The sequence below is a fragment of the Maylandia zebra genome, linkage group LG7 (genome assembly GCF_041146795.1).
Source record: "Maylandia zebra isolate NMK-2024a linkage group LG7, Mzebra_GT3a, whole genome shotgun sequence".
In the NCBI taxonomy this organism is placed as follows: Eukaryota; Metazoa; Chordata; class Actinopteri; order Cichliformes; family Cichlidae; genus Maylandia; species Maylandia zebra.
In genome coordinates this window covers 37,945,220-37,968,087 of record NC_135173.1, presented here as the reverse complement: position 1 = coordinate 37,968,087, position 22,868 = coordinate 37,945,220, and the positions used below count along the sequence as shown (strand labels likewise).

General features: G+C 39.6%; 1 protein-coding gene across 4 annotated transcripts in view; it reads left to right on the top strand.

Moving 5' to 3' along the window:
• The window catches only part of rxraa (retinoid X receptor, alpha a), a 112,429-nt gene that overhangs the window by 70,828 nt on the left and 18,733 nt on the right, over positions 1-22,868 (top strand). The window contains exons 4-6 of one of the 4 annotated variants that reach the window (XM_076886326.1): positions 11,612-11,771; positions 14,570-14,749; positions 20,244-20,428. In XM_076886326.1, the coding sequence (XP_076742441.1) occupies positions 11,612-11,771; positions 14,570-14,749; positions 20,244-20,428 (525 nt within the window). The remainder of the gene's footprint in view (positions 1-11,611; positions 11,772-14,569; positions 14,750-20,243; positions 20,429-22,868) is intronic. The other 3 variants (XM_076886327.1, XM_076886329.1, XM_076886330.1) reach the window with 3 other exon arrangements.

The following is a 22,868-nucleotide window of genomic DNA, read 5'->3' as shown; positions in this document are numbered from 1 at the left end:
AGAAGCAGTATACACACAAGTATTATGCTTAACTTAAGGTGTATCTGCATACTATCATTATATTGCAAAGCTTTAAAAAAAAATTCTCATTTCATTAATGCTAAAGAATAAAGAAAGGAAAAACAAAAATGTTATTGTTGACACCTGTGTTTTACATATTTCGAATGCCACCCAAACCCAAACTGTACAGGTGGTCTTGTAAACGGTTAACTATGAGTGATTCCATAACCGAGATTGTTGAGGCTTCTTGCTGCTGCTCAGCAAAGGTGGGGAACAGTGGTTTGATTTGAAAGTGCAGTGGCTTAGAGCATAAAGATGGTGGCACTGCCCTGTGGTCGTGAGGCGCGGCACATCTGATAAGACGTGATTTGAGTCAGACGGCATATGCCACTTAGACTTAACACTCGGCTGACTTGCTTTTGTCAGGAGCAGTTAACTGGAACGAGGTCACAGCTCAGCCTTTTTCACTACTTAACCGCCCAGACCAGTGTGAGACCCTGCCTAAGCTAACGGCTCACAATGCACAGGCGTGGACACACACCAAACTGCATATACTGTACTTTCTTTCTAATGATCATACATGCATATGTAGTATTATAAAATACAATAATCACAAGAATACCTTATTTGACCATCAGCTGCACTCAGCAGCATCTTCCAGTAGAAAGATCACATTTATAGATGGACATGCACGGTCAGGTGGTAATCGTGCTTACCTACTTTGCCCTAAAAGCTATATATTTTTCAATAAAAAACAGTGTATAAATGAAAAGCAGCAAGGTTTAACTATCCTCTACATCAAAGGTTTAATTGAAAACATGATGAAAGCTTGGGAGAAGATGAACAAAAGTCCTATTCATACAGGAGTCTCACATCCTCAGAAAAAAGCTAACCACATGTAAAGAGAGAGACAGTCCTTTATTATCAGCCAGTTCTTACATCTTGAACAACAGTACTTCCCCTTCAGCTCTGTCCCGAGCATCCAGACACAATGACATACTGCGGTTATGTTCTTTCTCTGTGAAGAGGACCATGCATTGTCAGCAAACATACTATACATAAAAGATATTGTGTGTTATTTGAAGCGCATACTTTGTCTTTTATTTCGTGGTTTTGCCAGGGTTGTCAACTCATATTTTCTGGAGTTCTATGAAGGGAGAGGTTGCAAGACATCTTTTGAGCTATATGCTCTGGGTGTGTTGGCAAACCGTAGTCGTGCTTCTTAGTATCAAACTCATCAGTGGTTATGTCTGTAGGCTTGAACTTACTGAGAAGACAGACCGTCCCCCGATCACAGACACCGCAACTACCCAAACACATGGAAGGGATTATAGTGGTTGGAACACAGTTCACACTTGCAGTGACAATGAGGAGAATTGTCTGGCTGTTGGGAAAAAGGGGTTCTTTATCATAGAACCATGGCTGGCTACCATTTTCCAGACGCAGTCTGTACCCCTCTGGGTTCTGTCCTCCCACTGAAACCTCGCAGCAAATCCTAAACCAACAACAGACCAGTGTCTCACAGTAAGGCTTTCAAAATACACATTAAGCTCGACTGTTTCTGGACTCAACAACACAAATGTGAAAAAGGTGTAAATGTTTTACAAGAAATGGAACACGCGTTTAATAAATTATAAATGAGCGGCGGCCGTGATGTCATGTGCCACTTTTCAGTACATCGTGTTTAGGCGTTTGTGTTGCTAGGAGCCTGAAACACAGCACATTCAAGTGAAAGAGAGAGAGAGGTGGACCTTAGCCCCTTTCTCTGTGGGAGTAATAAAGGTCCCTTCCACTGCTGTGGTCTTTGATGGACTTTGCATGACATCATGGCTCCATGGCTGTAGAAAAGAACTGTATGTAAGGTCTTAGGGGAGCAATCAAGGCTCTCTAACGCCAATCAAAGCTTAGATGTGTTAAGGAAAACTTTGAAACCAATTTAGCGCTCACTTTTTCCCATAGCACTATAAAGGTAAAGATGCAGTGCAGTTCTGACGGAATTAAAGCAAATGATTAATACATTGTGTTGATGGGGAGAATGCAGATTTTATAGAAAATAGTTCGACAAAGAGTTACGTTAAAGCCCCTCTCCTTTGTTTGCTTTTTATTAGTGATCTTATTTTTGTTATTTTTTCCATAACTTTTTATTTTACAAGGCTTCAATAGCTGATGGATTGTGTGATAAAGCTTGGGCCTGTGTGTGTTCTGCTTGTGTTGTTCCACACAGGAGTTGGGCCATTTAGGAGGTAGGAGCTATAAGGGATTGAAATGCTAACGTTAGGCTTAAGTTTCACGGTGCAGCCTCATAGTGCAGGCTCTAGACATTGTTGTTTGAATGCCTTGAGGGCACACTTTTATTTTAAAGCTTGAAATAATCCCTTCAGGGCTTTAATTGCATCTGCTGGTGTGATATTACAGCAACTCAATGCAGCCTGTGGACAGACATGTACGCTGTGGTATGTCTGTGAAGTGTAATGACACTTTCTGTATGACTAATTCTACTTTTGTCACTGCCCAGGCGCCTGTAAAACTTGAAGTCATGCACAGATATTAGTCATTTTATATTTATAAACTCTTTACAGTCCTATAATAAATTATTTTCTTCAGCATTCATAACTAAAAATGAAAGATGTGTTACACAAAGAAGGCAAGGCTGACATTTTCTATGAAAAGAGTGTTGAAACAGATTAGTTTAATCTTGCAAATGTCAGATGTTCAGTATCAAACCTCATTCTGGCAGAATTGGTGTTGATCACCCAACATCTTGTTTAGGATTAGGGAGCTAATCAGTCGGAAACAGTCATCAATAAAGTACTTGTTTACTTGTTGTCGGCCATGGAAAGTAAAAGGGAATCCAGTTGCCTGACACTAATACTATTACCCAAGTAAAAGACTCATCATTTAAAAGCAGTTGGATTTGTCATCACATTATCCGCCAAATGGTGGAAAATGGAAATGTAACTAAATGACTTGCAAAACACTGCTAAATTCATTGGTGGTTTTACACTGAAATGGTCTTTAAATTGCTGCCAGATTGTGTTATTTGATAAAAGACATATAATTTTGTTCATTTTTATGGTGCACGGTAGGAAACACCTAAAAAGCTACACTGATAACGTAATCACTAGAGCATTAATCTCTGGACTGGTGCCTGTCTTGAAAGCAAAAATATGTCTTTATCCATCTCGAAGTGAAATGTAAGATAGTGACCCATCTTTACAACAAAGAGGACATGCCAGTGTACAGTTTTTGAAATAGTTTCTCACAAAGAGTGTGATATGGGAATACTGAATGGCAGACAACTCAAGTGCAAGTGCAGCACATTATTCATACATTTTCTGTAGACATGCATCAGTTGCAATTTTCTTGCCAGATTTTGATAATAAATCTGATAATTTGATAATTCAATAATTTTGAAGTCTGGCCTGCTGACTAGATTAGGAAAAAAAATCCAAAATACATTCAAACTTGTGCCCCCATTTCCTGTTTTTTTTTATTTTATTTGATGTCACAACAGTCATTTTAATATTGCAACAAAGAGAACAGCTCAAATAAATCATTAAAAGACTTTGTAGTCACCTACGTTTATTTTCAGTGCTATCAAAATGAGGAAATAGGAAATGATATATTGTTAGATAATTGGCTGTTGGCATTTGCAGTTTACATAATTCAATTTGTGTTTAATTTTTTGTCTTTTGCACGACATATTTCCATCTAGCACAGATATTGCAGTTGTTGTGACATATTTTCCTATATTTAGTTACATTTCTGGACAAGTGCATGTCAAGCTATGACGGATTAGCACAGAATCTTTATCTAAGATTAATCAGCCCATCGCAGCCTGTCAAATACATATGATTGTAGTTGCTGGGTGATCATTTAGTGCATCTCTAATTTTCAATAGTCAGACAGTATTACAGCATGTAGCTCATTTTATCAGTTAGAAATACATGTTTATTCAAAGGTTGCAAAAACTGAGGTTTTTTTTGTTTTTGTTTTCTTTGTTGTTGTTTTTTTCCCTTGGAATAAGACAATTTTATCATTGGCCATTATAAATGTATATATGCAGAGTATTTGCATTCTAGGTCACACACTAATCAAAAAATAATAATTCAAGTTTTATGCTGCATATATCTTCTGAATTTCATGCAAACTCAATCAAATTGATTATTAATTAAAATAATTATTGAAACTAAATTCTGGTGGCTCTGATTAAAACATCGTTGGGTGGCACCAACAATTTCTCTATGCAGGAAACACCCTGGCTTTTGCTGTATGCTCATCAACACCCACGCAAAGCCAGAACGACACACTTACACATGTACATGGAGACCAAATGATAATGCACGCTTGTGCTTGCATGTAACTCCAGAAATTCATATATCCACATAGACACATAGATCCACTCATGCCGTGAACCCACCCCAGTATGTGCAAAAACTCCAATAGATTCCAAAAACACTTAGACAAAATCCATGCCCAGCAGTGCCATTCTGAGGTGAGACAACAGCTGCAAGTTACTGTGTGTATTCCAGCTTCACTGCTGCAAGGCTCACTGCTTCCACAGCACTGATAGGCTTAATATCCTCTTTTTTTCACTGCAACAAAAGTTTCTGTCAAAACACGCACACACACACACATAAGCTGGCAGTGCTTGCGATGATTCATTTTATCTGCTATGGCACAGCATGGTGCGAGTGTTAGAAACCTCCAAGCTGTCTGGAATAATGTCTGCTTCTGCTAAATTCTACTGGGAGAGAGTAGGGAGAGCGTTTTAATAGAGCTTAGTGACAATAATCACCGAGCTATTTTACAAAAAGACATACTTAGGAAGGATTTATATTTTGTAACCAAAGGCTTTATTTAATGGTTGATAAATAATGTATGTATTCACTTAATAAGCTATTAAAATACATAAATTATGGCCACGTTGTGATCCCATGTGTAAGTGAGGGATCCTTTTTTTATTTTTCATTGATTCCTTTCGTTCACTGAGACTTTTGAGGGAGACTTAATTATTCACTGTTATGCTAAAAGCCTCCATAAATACAAGGTTTCCACATGCAATCACCAAGGCTTCAGCTAAGTAAGCAGTTCAAAAAATAGTCACATTATTGTTTCCTGTTATAACGTTTTGTTCTTTTTGAAATAGGCCAATACAGTGACTATGTAGGGGTGAATATAATGGTAACACGGTGCTTTTTAATTACTGTGTATTTAGAAAGCTTAATGTAAGTACAATGTAAGTACACATTATGTACTGCAGTCTGTAGAAGCATAAAGTATACAGACATTTTTCCATTACATAGGCCAAAAAATGTCTTTTTGACAGTAATTCTGAGAGTGCTGGATGTAATCATGATGGTCATACAGTGTATACTGTAATAGCTAGAATTTGCCTTTCCTTCCTGTTTCCTCATCCTGAGCATGACTCATGTAATTTGCTGTTACATGACAGGACCTATTCGCAGAGGATCCCAGAGTTCATCCACAAATGACTGCATGAGCTGTGCTGTGCATGTGTCCGTTGATTAGTTTTTGTTATGTGAGCTGTTTGCGTTCAAAAAAAGTGTCTTTAAGATCTCTCATAAGTTATCTAACTGTGGCTAAAGCCCACAGGCTACAGAAGAGGGGTCCATCACCACATCCTCCCTGTGTGAAACCTGATACCCCGTCTCTGTTGATGCATGTCAAGATAGCACTCACACACACAACACAGCGATGAGAGGAAAGTTCTCACTCATTCCACCCATGCTTTGCACGAGTCCCAAGATAAGTGTTCTTTTAGAAGGAAGTGATTGTCACAATGTGTCAGAGGTGAAAGGGGACTCGGGGTTATCATTAGGCTAGATCATTACCTGATCCCCTGTCCTCACCTCTCAGTCGACAGCTGGTTAGACTTCATCTCGTGTCAACAGCAGATTTGTATCAGGTCCACTCACACTTCCTTGCTTTTACATTCTAGCTGCAGATAGTTTCAGTTTCATGCCTTAAAGCAGAAATAAATTAAAGTTACAAAAATTAATAATTCTTAAGCAAAGCACAGTAGAGGGAGCGGAACAAGTGTCAGGAGTGTGATCGGAAACAGTGGGTTGTGAAGTAGAACATTCAGTTCGTGGTCATGTTGTGCCGCTCTTTAATGGAAAACCTTATGAAGAAATTCTATAAGGGCGTTTTTGAAAAGACCCAGTGAAGATAACTTTCTCTGTATTAACAAAGGTGCCCTTGAACAGCAAAGTAACTGAAGTTCCACATGAGGATTGTGCATTAAGGAGTGGTGCATGAGGATTTGATGTCTCCTTTTGAAGTATCTTTACGAGCAAACTCTGTGCTCTGACTCTCTGAATCGAGCTAAGCTCATCTTAAGCACAGGCCTCTACTGTCTCTACTCTTCTTTCTCTTTTGTCCTGTGTTCGCTCAGGGGACGCTCCTTTCTTTAGATTTCCACCGCCATGTATTGTCATAGAATATTAATAGTTCACAGGGGCTGTTCAGCTGCCAAGAATATTCTGTTATTTCTGTTAAAATGAATTATGAGTAATGTGAGCTGCACTAATACACTTTTTTTTTCTCTTCATCGTTATTTTGTTGAACTATTGTTTTTTTTTCTTTATGGTTTCAATAATAAAATATTATAATTTATTGTATTGTCATTTATCTTTTTGTAGTATATTTAGTTTTTGAGATCACTGGTTCATGATTGGATATTTTGTACTTTGTAACTGGAGTATATATTGGTGTAATAAAGGCCATGATGTACTGTTTTTGGCTGCTGTCACATAGTAAAACTTTGGTTTCGCTTAAAAATGAACTGATTGCAGTTTTATTGGCCAATTCCAATTTTTATTTTCAAAATAAAATGAATTATTAAACTACAATTTGTACTGATTTATGTAACAAAGCAAATGTCAGGTGCTTAAATCATTTTCCAGTGCGTTTATTCCTTTAACATATAACAGGGCAGGTGCTTCATTGTCAAATCTTTTCTATTTCTCACTTGTTTCTAAATTTGTGCTTTCATCCTTTGTTCTTACCACATACTTTAGGTTGCTGGCTTGTGTCTCACTTTGAGCTCTGGATAGCTTTAGTTTTAGCCACTTTTCCTTTGTAGTTTCTTTAAAATGCACAGGGGATGATCGGGTATGTGGTTTGTTGGTTTGAGCGTTTTTGTGGTGGTGTGCCATAGATTACTTTGGGTAACTTCCACACTAACATGATAGTGTGTGGCTATAAGTGTGTGTGTGAGATTTACCTGCACCATTGTGTGCATGTTTTGCACCCACAAAATGGACCAGTTCATAAGTGTCCATACTGGAGGCTAACTGGTCGGAAATCGTCCCATGTTGGTCCCCGGAGAATCGATTGGTGCACCTCTAGTTTGTTTGTTTTTTCTTCACTGTAATGAACCACACATATGTGTTGCTATCATGACCCAACATAAAAAAAACACTTGTTTGGCACAATGTGTCATAGTGTTTTTGTAATTCCAAACCAAAGTAACACTTATAAATAACTTTTTACGTGCTGTTTTTTTATATATTTCCATGCAGCCACTGATACTTTCTGTCGCTTTTCCATTCATATTTGTAGAACTATTAATTCATCACCTTTAGCCTAATGTTTGAATGTTACAGCAGAATGCTGGAGCCAGCAGGTGGCACAGAACATATAATCATGCATATCAGTTCAGTGCAGAATCTGACACCCTCAAGCAGACACAGACCCCCACTGTACTGGATGTATCACTGGAATGCCCTCCACAACATGTTATGTAACACCTGCAGAGAGAGAAAAAACGTGTAATTTAGTTAGACCATTTCAGGTCTCTTTTGTTTTGTACATTGTTCTGCAGGGAATCGTGTGTTACGTTGAAAAGTCTTGGATTTTAAATGACCCTCGTCTGTTTTAAGCTTTCTTGTCCTTAAAGTGTCTCTTTGGTGTCTAAAGAGAGGCTTGTTAGTGGGGTTTCCCTGAGCTGTACACACAACTGGCATACCTCCCTGCAATGGTTCACATACGTGTGTGTGCTGTAAGGGCGGGTGCATATATTCTATTTCCAGAACTAGTCCTGAGCCACTTTAATCTCCCTGCCTTGTCTCCATCGCCATGGGCAGAAGGAAAAGAAAAGTCCCCCCCTAGCCTGCCCACCCCACTGTTGGGGAGCAGTGTTGCTGAGATTGAGTTGCAGGTTCACTGAAAATAGATTGTAAGAGGGAAGAATCTTTTCTGTCAGGGAGAAAGAGGGTTTGATAGAGACTGTCTCAGTCAGGAAGACAGCTCTGTTAGTGCTGCACTCCAGGGGAAAGGACTAGACTCAGGCGTTTAACTGAGGTAAGACCTCATGATGTGGGTTTGTGCATGCATGTGGATAAACTTGCATAGATGTGGGTGTGTTCACGTGCTGCCAAAGCGATGCAGGTATATCCCTGTATCCTTTTTGTCCTGCAAATTTGAGGCTATATCCAAACTAATCTTTTCTATTTATTTTTTTCTTTCTCACAGTTACCACTAGCATCAACACTAGGTCTTTGTTTTAGGACCCCTTAAACCATGGTGTTCCACAGACTGTGTGACAGGCCCCCTGGTGGGGCATTGAACCTCAGTGGGGAGTTGGGTTTTTGGCTTGCTTGGATAACCAGGGGAACGATATGAAAAGAAGTTCATCTGAATGAATATCATCTAATGATGGAAAACAAACGGGATGTTTTTCTTTTAAATCCAGTTTTGAAGATATTTATTTTAGTAAGATTCTGCAAGGATTGGTGGGACTGGTGTTGCAAACTTTTTTGGGGGGGTATTTGAAAGTTTGATAAGCTCTGCTATAAGTAGATACACAATGAACACTGACATTTTTTTTAGCTTGAAAACCAGATGCAAAAATTATACCAACTTTTTCTGGCTGATTGCATCTTGTAAGCCACTGCATATCCTTAATTGATTCGTCACGCTCCTATCACGTGGCCTTATACTGGAAGAAAACAATGACATCAGCTTTGACTCCCAGGAGTTGATTCAGATATTGAATTGCATGCATTGCTGACCTTTAGTGTCCCTTGAAATTCTGCATTGTATTGTGTTTTTCTACAATGTTTCCTTTTTAACCTTTATTTGATGTCTAAAGTACTATAAGAAACTGTGCAGGATGGTAACCTTTTTTTTCCAACTGAGGCTGTCTGTGTGTGCCTCTGTATGCGTGTGTTTGTTTGTGTGCATGGCTCAGGCCAGTGGTGAGTGCCAGGGTGTAAACTAAACATTTCCTTATGGTGAAAGGAGGTTTAGCCTTTTTAACTCACTCATCCCTCCCTCCCAAGTTAATCCATCATTCACACAGCCAAACATTCTAACTTATGTAAGCTATAATTTTGAAATTCAACTCAGTTTCCCAAGTTCCCATGACACCCCATATGTCATGCTGAATTCTCTGGAAATATGTGTAAAATGATGCAGGAGACATCTAGTATTTCCTATTTGATGTGATGGCAAATCACCATGGGCTTGAATATTTCTCTCAATGGAAGCATGGTGTATTGTAGCTTCCAGCAATATGTATGTATTTGGCACAGCTAACATTTTTTTTCAGCATTAAAGAGGGATCAGATTTTAGGGTGTGTAATCTGTTGAAGGTGACATGCCACAGTGGCTTGTATACAGTTTGTGTGCAGTGCAGGTAGTATCTTGGCCGTGTGTACTTGCAATTTGAGTATGTAGTTATTTACATATTTACATATAAGCTGCATATAAAAGTCTTTTTGTATGCATATCTTATCTGCCTTATCTTTATGATACATGATCTGTAAAAATACATAGAGAAATAAAAATAAATTAAACTGATATATTGTCCATGGTTCTAGAGGAGCTTTGTTCCTTGACTTTCTTTTCTTATGAAACATGCTGATGAGTTCAAATATGGGAACTCTGGACTGGAGGGTTGTTGGAGCTTGACCCTTCACTAAAATTCAGTATATCTCAGCTACAGCTCCTTTGATTTTCAGCCCGTCTGTTTCTTTTAAGTTTTCAGTATGATTTTGCTTTTAACAATATGTGGATCAAAAATCCATTTGGTGCTCACCGGGACACACGTGTGTATCCAATAAATGTGATTTTGCAAAAAATCACTTAAAACATTTCTTCTCTTTTTTTTTTTCCTGAAAGTTTTTAAGTCTACCACCTTTACTCGTGTACTCTGAATAAAAACAGAATAATACCCATTTTAATTTCAAGGCATTTTTAGCTAATATTCTAATTAGTTTCATGTATAATCTAAGTGATATTTCTATGAATTGTAGCAATGTAAACCTGAGATTCTGTAATTCCCAGTTATAAAGATATTCCACAGCTACAACTGTAGTTGTGTAACCACTTACCAACATGCATATTAACTCAGTGGCTGTTTGGTTTATGTCCTGTGCGTCTAATAAAGGGCATTGTTTGCCCTGATGTATACTTTTCTATGTTCTTCCATTATGCTCTTAATGTACTTTTGTCAGATGAGTGTAAACACAGCTTAGGGTGTGTTTTAGAGTGACAAAATATGTTAGCCCTGTCATCATAAGATGTAAATGGCTTTTCTGTCATTCCTAATCCCAGCAGATATAGACAGGGTTTCTCTGCAACAGTATGAACTTAATTTTAACTCAGAAAGTGTTTGTGCTATAAGACATTTCTCATGTGTGGTAACTTAATAAAAACACATCTGGCTCTGCTCTGCCAATAGTGTTCTGTCTCTCATCCCTCTGTTATGAATGTGCCTGTGGAGAATCTACTTGTCTGACTATATGCAGTTTTCCTTCCCCCTTTCTTACCATCATGTAAAATTACTGTGGTTTTAGCACAGTCGATCAGACTAGTGCTTTTACTTTTTTTCATGAAGTCATTTTTTTCCCACTAATAGTTGGCTTGTTTCTGTTCCATCCAGTATATTTAGTGAATAATTTATACATTTCCCCTTAACGTTTATCTCCTCTGGAAACAGCGTGTAGCTTGTTATAATAATTAGCCTCCCCCTTGCTTTTCACTTTCAGCAGAAAGCAAAGAGGGGTCATTTTTGGATGAATTGTATCAAAGCTCCTTCAGAGAGAGAGACACAGGCAACTATTGAAGTTAGACTTAGGGCTGCAGTTGCGCTGCTGCTAAAACAAATGCTGTCTCTTTATTCTGCTGTACTGTTCAATTTTGCAGTAGAGTTATGCTACCGCTGAACATTTTGGAGCCAGCAGGGCTTGTTGAGAGCATGAATAAAAGAGTTCCTGGGGTTGAGTGGTGCAGGATCCTGCTGCGCCAGATTTAGATCTGAAAATGAGGGGAACAGGAGGGAGGAGAGTGAAAGGGAGAAATGACAGAGGAAAAAAGAGGTGTTGCTAGGGCTGCTAGGGCTGCTGACTGATATTACGCATCAGTAGTCTTAATATGGCTTTTGTTTTGTACATTTCAGATTGTTCAGTACTCCCTGAGTGACATGACTCCAGTTTCATGTAATGTCCTTATTGTGTATAATCTTCTTGTTGAATTTGACCTTAAGCTTATGTGATTTATTTGACGGTGCTTGTGCGATTTTGATGTTTTGAGTTTAGTGGGCTGCATTGTGACTTGTCGGCGTGTGTGTTTCTGTGTGTTGATGTTCCAGCTGAACTCTCCAATGAACTCTGTCAGCAGTACGGAGGACATAAAGCCTCCACTGGGCCTCAACGGCGTGATGAAGGTGCCTGCCCAGCCCTCGAGCACAGCTCTGTCACTCACCAAACACATCTGCGCCATCTGCGGTGACCGCTCCTCAGGTGAGTGACATCAGACTGTGATGACTGTCTGCAAAGGAAGCATGAAAATAATTCAATGTCAGAATTGACCTTGTCAGAAATCTTTTTGAGAACTGGTAATGGCTAAGGTTATTTTCACTGGAGATTACTGTTTTTAAAGGTAGGTGTGCGAAGGGGGAAAATCAAAACACAGGAACTGGAAACGTTCACAGAGCACATCTGTGCAGTGAACAGCAACACCAAGTTCACTTGGGAGGATGTCAGTGGAAATGGATGGGGCTTTTTGGACTACACATTTTAGAGAGAAGCTTCAAATTGGAGTATATGGGTTTATAAGAGCCCTACACCTCTGGGATAAGAAGGGGTTTACAAGAGTAGAGGGGAACAAGAACCAGAAACACACAAGAGAAGACCCTGAAATAGGTAGTTACTCAAAATGGGCCTTCTGATGTCTGCCCCCAACTGGGTGCAGTAACATCCAACTGGATGCAGTGATCGGAATGCCATTGTTCATCAACGGATTGATGAACAATGAATGTTGCATCTCCTGCATCTAAAATTTTTAACAGCTGCTTCAACAGTGTGCAGCAGACACAATGGAGTCACCTCTACACTACAGTATTTAAAATTCTGGGAAATTCCCACTAATCATTTAGAACTCCAGATGAGCGGTGAAACGTCTCCATGTAAGTCCATTTAGCACTGCTTAGCACTTAGGTGACTATTTGAACATGTTCACAAATCACTTCCCAATCAGAAATTTCTAAGAATTTTATGCAGTTTTCTAAAAGATTGTAGGGAGACTTGACATGGAATAGATTATTTAAAAAAAATCTAAACAGCTTAGACTGGATAACATTGCACTGTTTCCAATTAAAATAAAACAGGACTACACAGCATCTTGCCCAAGCCTGGGCTCTAACCACATGGAGAAACCTCCGGAGAAGATCCACACATGAACTTCGGTCAGAAAATGGCCCCACAGTATGCTCTGGCAGAACTACATACTGCAGCTTGTTGGAGTGGGAGAGCTTCCTGGAAAGACAACAGTCATCAGAATTCTTTAAAAATCTGGGCTAAATGACAGGGAAGCCAAAAAAGGCCACTCCTGGAAAAAAAAGCATGTGAGGGCAGCAACAGAAACGCACATGAAAGGAACCTAAATCATGTGGCAAAAGATCATCTTGATTGGATGAAACCTAACCTTGAATCGCTTTTTTACTGAAACAAGAAAGCGCTATGTCTGAAGGCGACCATGCGCAACTCATCATTCATCCCTACTGTGAAGCAGTCAGTACAATGAATAGTGGGACAAGTAGAGGCAGATTTTGGAGTTTCTTAATTTTCATTTCAACACAGTTAGAGTTCAGACACTGGCAAATTATATTCAGATAGAGATACAAGATATATTCTACAGTGTGTTCAGGAGAAACAATGTGGTTTTTGTCTTTATCGTGGAACCTCTTCGGGATATTCGAGTGTGCATGGGAGTTTGCCCAACCAGAGCCTGTTTAGTGGATTTTCAGGAGGAAGCACTGGGAAAGATCTGAAACTAGACAAATTACATTTCTCAGCTATCTTGGAAATGCCTTGGAGTCTCCCTAGAAGGGCAGAGACAGGGACCAGGAAGAAGGAGGCCTGGATGTCTCTCCTTAGACTCCTGGCCCCTTGACCCAAACATGGATAAGCAGTAATGGACGGATGGATGGACGGATGGGTGGGTGGGTGATCATTTAAGGCTATTTTTTGATTAGTCTCTGAAAGATGGTAACGATAACAATAAAGCAAAGTCAATATAACGTGTTACAAGAAAAGGCATAAAATTCCATTTAAGTCTGGCACCCTTAATATTTCTGTAATCTTTTTTTGTCCCAAATCAAACTTTCTCACGTAGCACTTTAGGTTGCACAATAAATAAAGATTGTAAATAACCTTTTTGGCTTCTCAAAGAACAATAGCTTGCTCCAGAGTTTTCTTAAACATTGGCTATCATTTGGCCAACTTCTAGCTTAACCACCTGAACCACAAGAACATTAACCCTGGGTGAACAGATAACCACGGGTTATCCCAGGAAATGACTCTCACAGCACTCATCTTTGTAGAGTTGTCTTAAATCTCTTTTTTTCCCACACTGCCAACAAATAACCATGTGTTTAATTTTTTTCTGGGGATAACCATGAAAAGTTTGTAGCCTCTGGATAAAGGTGGATATCTAATTCATTGGACAGTTTTACTGTCATCCTGCGTCATTGGTGCTGTGTGCACCCAAGGGGGAAAATCAAAACAATGTTTAATAGCAAGTCATGCTTCATTTAGCTGTGCTCGGGGGCTTTATTTATCTTCTCTGGTGGTCTGACCCAGCAGAGAGATAACAAAGAAACAGTTTGATCAACACTGGAGAAACCAAATGGACTCCATCCGTCATAAATAACAAAAAAGAGCTGTTAGAAACAGGGTCAGACAACACCATATTAGACTGCCCCCCCCTCACATATTCCCTTTAGTGAGCCTCTCTTTTCCTTCATTACCAAAGGGTTAGTAGAAGGGTCTGTGATCATAATTTTTGTTTTGTTCTTTCAAAGTGTTTCCTGGGTGTTTCTTTGTGTTATTGTAACCACAGAATGGTAAATAACATGTTCATGAAATCACAGTAAATTCCGCGAATGTGTTGTAGTTGGTAAGGTCATAGGTGTGTACTAATGAAGAAGCAGCAAAACGGCCAACTCAGCTAATTCCATGTGCACTGTGTCACCTTATGTTTCCAAAAAAAGGATCAAAAACTAACATTAAGCAAACAATCTCTTTTCCCTTTTCCTCAGGTAAACACTATGGAGTCTACAGCTGCGAGGGCTGCAAAGGTTTCTTCAAAAGGACTGTCCGCAAAGACCTGACCTACACCTGTCGTGACAACAAAGACTGTGTCATTGATAAACGCCAGAGGAACCGCTGTCAGTACTGTCGCTACCAGAAGTGTTTAGCCATGGGCATGAAGAGAGAAGGTACAGCACATACCGTTGAGGATAATGTCTCACTTTCCTATTTCCTTATCTTTATTAATCTTCCTTTTAAAAGGCTCAATTTTGGGGAAGTGAGTAGCCGAGGAGTACATTCAGAAGTCCATATGATATGTATTTTTGCCATTTCTGTGAGTAGAAATATACTGAATTTTGAGATTCCAGAATTTTGAGGTATTCTGAATTTGGTTTGCACTCAAACTGCTGGTGCGTTTGACACTGGTGCAGAAACAGTATCGGAGTCATTACTTGAAATGAAAGTGCAGTACATAACTGTTGCATTATTCAATATATCAGTTTCACATTACTCATCAGTAATGTGTTAACAATATAACTTAAGCTACACCAAAACAAATCCCTATTCTAATAAGGACACACATACGATCTTTCTTTCAGTATTTATGTATGAACACAAAGCTGAAAAAACAAAGCAAAGTTGAAAAACAGCCCAAAGACACTTCAAAGCAATTGCCACAGCGATTCTACTTTAATTCTATAATGCACAGGCTGAAAAGGAAGCTGCAGCGCTGCAAGCGTGACTGCTCATCACTGCCTTTGTTACCTGTTGAAGTCTAGGGCCTGACTGCTGGGCTGGGGCCAGCACACATATCTGGGCTTTAGCTTTGCGTTAGCATGCTGGCTGTGCAGATTTTTGCAAAGAGCCGAAGTTATGTTAGTAGTACAAAGCTGTTGTTTGTTTCCTGGATGCAGTAATGTCCATCTTCCACTTCACCATTTTTCTGCTTCTAGCACGCAAACTGAAATGATCTGATTGTAGCACAAGTTCACAGGAAAAAAAGAAAGTTTGTTTGATGTTTTATGTTTCCGCCTTTCTATCTGCCTCCCATGTAGATAGCTGAAGAACTTTTAGTAACAACGTCATTTTAACTTTAATCTAATGATAGAATTTAGTACAAGAGCACGTTACATTACTATGTTACTGAAGAATGTGATTTCATTATATACATTACTTTGGAATGCATTACACCCAACACTGCACACAAATACTCATTTAAGCTACGACTTCATTAACGACAGAGCTTTCAAAATACCCTAGAAGTTGACATAAAATACTTTGACATGTCAAATGTAATCCTTCCTTTTCTTTGCAAAGTTTCCACTTCTTATAGGCCAAAGAAAACAAAAAACAGAATACTTTGATAAACTTGGCAAGTGATGCAGAGCTGCAAAGACCAACTGTATCTCACCCAGCAAGCGATGTCAAGGGTAACTGACGTCATATGTTAGAGACGCATCAAATTTTTAGAAAACCCGGCATCTCAAATGAGAGAATTTTCTGCTTGCAGCATTAGTTTTTTAGAATGCATTCATCTGTTCAGCGCCATGAATCAAACATGGCTGTGCGTGGAAACCAAATGAGGGTTTGTGAGAGCAGGCAATCCACACGGAGACTTCAGCAATGTAGACTGAAGAAAAACATTCTCGGTTAAACTATGAAACTATGCGAGTTTATGTTTCCTGTATTTCCTGGAATCCTTTTTTGTCTTTTTCTCCTTCTAATGATTTTTGGAAATTTACATGTGGTGTGGGGAACAGCTTACCTAGTTATTGTAAGCCACCTCATTTTTCACACAGTGCAAAAGATGGATGCTGTACTTATGTTGCAAGATATGTGAAGTTTAATACTCCAACTGAGTACTCCAACTGGATGATGTCTTGTAATTGCACAGCACGATGAAAAATTTGCACCACATTCCTAAAGTTATAAGCTGCTGATGGTGTGCACATAATGCTGTCCTTTTGGAAGACATTCAAAGATTCGATCAGCCACATGGGACGAAATATAGGGCCTATTATTCGAACCCAGTTTAAGATCATTATTCAATTTCTACCATTATTCAGTCATTTTTCAGTGTTAATGTTATTTTAAAAGGAAACCATTACCTACACATAAATAGATATTTATTTTACTGGGACTGCAGACTTTGACCAGAGACTTTGAGCTTTAATTCAAAAGGTTTAACAGAAGTTTTCTTTTACCTGTTTAGGAATTACACTTATTTTTTTCCATAGTCTCCCATTTTCAGAGGCTATTAACATGGACTGGGTCTGTGCAAATGCAAATCCCATCTTTCTTGAAAACAGAATCTTCAGCTCCATCTCCTTTTTTCTTCTAAATCAGACGTTGGTCTTTAAGACTAAAAGATTTAAACGTCTGCAGTCAATCTTTGTCGGGGTTACGGCATAACCGACGTAAGTAGCTAACGCCGTTGCCATCATTCATGCTTCATTTCCGTGGTGTTAATTGCCTTGTGGTCGAGCCCCAGTGCTTTATATGTGGTGCCAGCCACCATAGAAACAAATAAACTCACAAGATTTTTTTTCCCACCCTCTTGGGTGCCAATTCTTTGTTGTTGTTGATTTTTTTGAAGCAAACATGATTTTCCACTTCTTTGTACTTCCAATAATTTTGGCAATTTCCCTCCAGGGATTTGCTGACATCTGTGAGTTCTTATATAAGGCAGTGATTATTAATCTCTCTGATCCTTTCAATAATGACAGTAAAAACACTGACAGAAGTGCATAGAAGGACTCCATAGTACTGAACAGGTGAATCACAGTCACATGGTAGTTGTTGCTGTTATAGCACACAATGAAATGAAGACTATCAAGTTCTGAATTGGAGCAAGAAACAGATGTGCTGCGCATAGAGTTTCTAGCTATTTCTCATTTTTAACCCTCATCCCTTGTCGGGCTTTTAATATTCACATCACACAAACATAATTACAACACTTAATTATTCAATTTCACGTGACTATCTGGTGTCGTTGTGTTTGGATAATAATTACCTTTTACTTCCAAGTATTAAATAGAAAACCATCCCAAACAAATACATAATACAACTTAGAGAAACACTGACTCTTCAGTTCTCATTGAGATTCTGGGATTCGGTTGCACTTCAAACCAATGGATTTTTTGGCTGCAGGTTTTAACCTGACTTATCTTGACTTTGGGGTGAACCTGGGTACTCTGGGTTCGGCTTTATTGCCCGTAATCGTCCTTGTTCAAAGGAGAATCATTTTGATGATCCGTTTGTGTGCTACACTTTATTCCCTCTGTTTTACCAGTTCTCAACTTTGCCTTTTTTTGCATTTCTTTTTCAGAAATGGATTAATGGCACATCTTGAAACATGTGTCTGCTGCATACTGCCAAACCTCACCCATGCACTTGTTTTTATATCAAGTTCTCATGTCATCTTCAGCTTCTTCTTTTTTTTTTTAAATATGGCTATATTGGCTCAAAGCAGTTCAAGAAACCCAGCAACACAACGTGAACACTGAATTGACAGATAGCTTTTGTAATTCATTATGGAGCAGCACAGTAAAGCGTCTCCAGGGAAAGCTCACAGTGGGGTTGAAAGTGGTTCTGTCGTCTGAGGGGAGGAAAAACATTCTGTGAGGTGTGAATTTTAACACTCCATCTAGGTGTTAGAAATATTAGCCCTTTCAGCAGTGCTGTTAAGCACTCTTTTGCACGTTGAACAAGCCAGTTACTGCCTTTCTTCATCAAGGCAACCATGTTTACTGAAAAGAGTGCATAGATTACACTACTTGATGCTTGGAGATGGCTAAGAGATCTAAGGATGCAAAAACAGCAGCATGTGTTAACCAGGTGTCTGTGGGTGGTTACTGAAGAAAACACAGTTAATGAGGAGAATAGGTTTCTTCTTTTCATTGGTATGTTTTGGAGGATATTCTATCTAAGGCCATTTTTTCCTGACCTTTACTTGGCCTCCCATCTCCTCTCTCTTGTTTTTATTTATGTCATTGTTGGGCTCTTTATTCCTTTCAAGGATATTATCATTTACTGCCTTCTGCCTCACTTGCAATGCTGCCTAAACCTCCCCATGCAGCCCGGGGGGCTGTGGTTGGAGAACATGGCAACAGTAGCCCAAAAGGCTGAGCGAATCCACAGAAAAACAGGATTAAATGAATTTATGCTCTCCCAGTCAGGAGAGTAGAGGAGGAGGAGGGGAGAATAAAGCTAACATGATTTCAGCCCTCCTCACCTCTCCCTGACTCCAACACAAGTATTCTACCCTTGAGCTGACCTCCACTGCCAGACAGCAGTTCCTCTAAAGTGGGGCCCCTTTCCCTCTCCTCCTCTAACAACCCCTGCTTTCCTTTCCCCCCCACAACAAGACCACGGCCTCTCTGATTCGGGACTTGGAATAGAAACCAGAGTAAGGGAAACTCAAGAAGACAGATCTTCAGTCAGATCTGAAACCCCATTGTGTGCGATTGTGTGTGTGTGTGTGTGTGTGTGTGTGTGTGTGTGTGTGTGTGTGTGTGTGTGTGTGTGTGTGTGTGTGTGTGTGTGTGTGTGTGTGTGTGTGTGTGTGTGTGGCAGTGCAGCTCTCCAGGTGTGTGTATATAAACCTGCATGCTGACTTTAAATTTCCAACAGCCCTTTATCACAAAACACATTATGTCAAGAGCTTTTTATTAATCCATGGCTGGAAGAAAAACATGTAAAAAAAAAAAAGCCACAGTACTTTTTTCGGTGGTGTTTTGAATTAAGTGAATTACAGCCCTTTGAAAAGACGGAAAACACACAGACATGCGTCTTTTTCATTCTCACTTGAGGGTGGAGGTGCGGTTTCTCTTGCCTCGGCCGCAGTGAGTCTCTGTGTCTGCTCGGCACACAAACCATTTCCTGTGTCTGCTTGCCAAGCCAATCGGATGACAGAACCAGCACGGTTGCGTTTGAATGTGTTTTTAGACACGATAAAGTCTTCATTGATTTGTGCTGAGACTTTTTTTTTTTTTTTTAGATGTTCTGGCTTCCATTCATGGTGTAACAAAAGAGTGACAGGCCAAATGTTATTTATTTATCTAGAAATGATCTGTGTATGTCAGTGAGCACTGCGTAAAGAAGACTTATCTTTGATAAGGAAACTGGAAGATGTCCTTGGACATTTACATGCTGCTTTGTTGTACATAATGCAGACCCAAGGTCTTTCTGTTTTCCATCCTCACTGCTGAAGCAATTATTGATGATTAAACTCTCTCGGCTATGTTTTTGCTGGCATTGTACATTCGGAGTTATGAACTATTCAGTTGCTTACCAAGATGCACTTAATGTCGAACACTAAATTACAGACTCAGGCAAGCACGAGCAGCCATGAACAAGCACCAGATATGTATTTAGTTCACTACCGATGTAGAGCCGAGTGTGGACAATTATTCCACACTCACAAACGCAGCAAGAATTCAAGTAATTAATCAAAGGGGAAGATTCAGCACTGAAAACAGACTCAGGCTAGATGTTTGTTCACTAGTTGCAGGACTTGCAGTGCACAGTTTATTTATCACATTGAACCAAACTGTGAATGTGAACCAAAACAGCTGCTAAGCTTCACAGTCACAACCCTATTAGCTTGCATTTTTCTTTCTTTCAAAGTGTGTTTTTGATCACATACTGACCTTGTAAAACAGCAGTAGTGACCGAAACCAGTTTTGTTACATGCAGCCGTTCAGGAGGAGCGCCAGCGAGCCAAGGAGAAAAATGAGAATGAGGTAGAGTCTACCAGCTGCGCCAACGAGGACATGCCCGTGGAGAAGATCCTGGAAGCCGAGGAAGCAGTAGAACCTAAAACCGAGACCTACATCGAGACCAACCTCGGTGTGCCATCAAACTCGGTGAGTTTTTTTGTGTAATGCAGATTCAGATTATATGATTTTTATGTTTATATTTACACTCATAGGAGCACACACAGTGATTTATCTAGACTTACTTTGGATGGTGGGTCAGTTTTTCCACCTATTTAGTTCCCTCCATTTGATACCGTGGTTACTGCTTTGAGTTCTTTTCTCGTTCTCAGTATTTTACTCACTTGACAGGATGATTATCTGTCAACTGTTTCATCTTGGCTGGCTTCACAGCTTCAGTCACGATCACCTGAAGACATTCAGTATTCCAATGGTGTTCTCAAGAAAACCAAACTCATCCAACTCATTCAAATGTCCAGACTGAATAATCTCTCAGTTTAACTGGTTTGGGTTCATCGCAACTTGAGGATGTGAACTTATTCAAATATTTCTCCTTCCTCACCGATTAAACCTTTATCATGCTTTCCATGTCTGTGAGTCTGCTCGGTTCCACTTGTGTCCAAGTGCCAGAAATTTGATCATCGGACGTGACCGTGAGGGTCCGTACGGACATCCGAGTGCCCGTCTATTTTTTGTGACCTGATGGACTTTTCTGCAGAGAATTTAGTTTACAGCTATGCATGTGCTCCAGTCGGTGGACTTCAAAGAAATATAACAAATATAACTACCGTACTCTACCGTTTCCAGCTATCTGCGTCCATGCCAGCAATGGAATATAATCAACGCATTATCCAAACTAAGCAGTAGCAGGAGGAAGGGTTTGTTGCAGTCTGGCTAAAGTGAGTGAGTTCATGAAAGATTGATGTGTCACAATCATATCAGAGTTTCTCTTGGTCCAAAGCCAACTTGTGTGTGTTAATGGACACCATAGGCTTGTTTTCTTTGAATAAGCGAGACCCATCCAGTCGTGCACTGTTTAATGATATAATACATTTTTCTAATTCATTTAAGTTAAAATAACTGGCAATTTTTATTGAAATTGTCACTTTAAGAATAACAATACTGTGAATGCTTTTCAGCATTCACACTAATTAGTGATATGCACCATTGTTATACCGGTGGTACTAGTCATACTTAACTATTAATTTCTGATTAGCTGGAAATTAGTTGTCAATAAAAATGCCTTAGCATTAAGCACAGGTTGATTCATTTCTAGATCTCCTCTACTGTTTAAATTATTGTCAAAATGTCTTTTTTATTGCATTTATTGCTTAACACTATTGTTTTCAACATCTTGACTGGAAGCTTGAAAAACACAACATCTGTGTTCTGACTTCTTTCTTTCTTTTGTCATTTTCTTAAATATGAAAGCTTCCCAACAGCTTTCACTTAGGAGCTCCTAGGTATTGGACAGTAAATACAATGAATCTCAGTTAAAAGGCAACTTAAAATCTCTGCATATGCATGCTAAATACTAAATGTAGTGGTTTGCAGTTAGTATAAAAGAGCTGTTCACTTTTAGATTTATGGCTTATGAGTTATATTTTAGAAATTTATGCTTCAAAAGACTCACTGGAGCTGCTCCACCATTGTCCACAAGTTGTTTTAATTCTTTCCATGTGTGAGTGCTTCATGTATTTCAGTTCTGCAGTGAAGAGTGCCAAACATATAAGTCAAGTCAGATTTGCCTGCATGTGGATATGCTTGCTGTAGTAATGTTTCACATCAACCATGTTTCAGATAAATTACACATTTTAGTTCCCTGTTTTTTAAAGCTTGCGGCTGTTTTTCTCATCTACCTGCTGCCTGATGGTAGACATGTTACTGAATATCAAATATAAATACCTTTGTTATCTCCTTCGGGGCTTTTTAGGTTACCACTTGTGGACTCAGGAACTAGCTTACCTGGTCTATTAGCTCCTTCACTCAGCTGTGTGTTTCCTCATATATGCCCCTTAGTATCAGCTGGGCACTGTGGGCTGTCTTTGACACAGTGGCGACTAGGAGTGATGAATAATGCAACAGGCAGACTGTTCCTGAAAGCATACCACAAAGCCTCAGCTTTCTCAGGAATTCTGCTGGGAAACATGGGAAACAGAGGAGCTGTGCAGAAGCCTACCAAAGGAGGCGGGGAGGGGGGAGAGATGGGAGAGTGAGACTGAATGAGGGAGGGAGAGAGAGGGGACTTCTTCTGGGATTCATCTGCTTCGGGGGAAGGAAATGTCTTGTGAAGTAAAGGTAGAAATGTGAAGGCTGTTATGTGAGTAAATGGGAGCTATTTTCGGGGGGCCAGATGGAAATGTAGGAGATGAGCGTTGGCATTATAGGGAGAGGAAGGAGGAGTAGGGATTCATGGGGGAGCGGCTAGCAGCTCAGACATACTAATGCACTGAGTGTTTGGGCTCTGCCACGCTGGGTCTCTCGATGCCCGCTGCCTGCCCAACACCAAGAGGAAGATTTCTAAGGGCCTCCACAACAGATTAGAAAACCGCAATGAAAGTGTTTAAAGGCTTGTTTTAAATGTATTCTT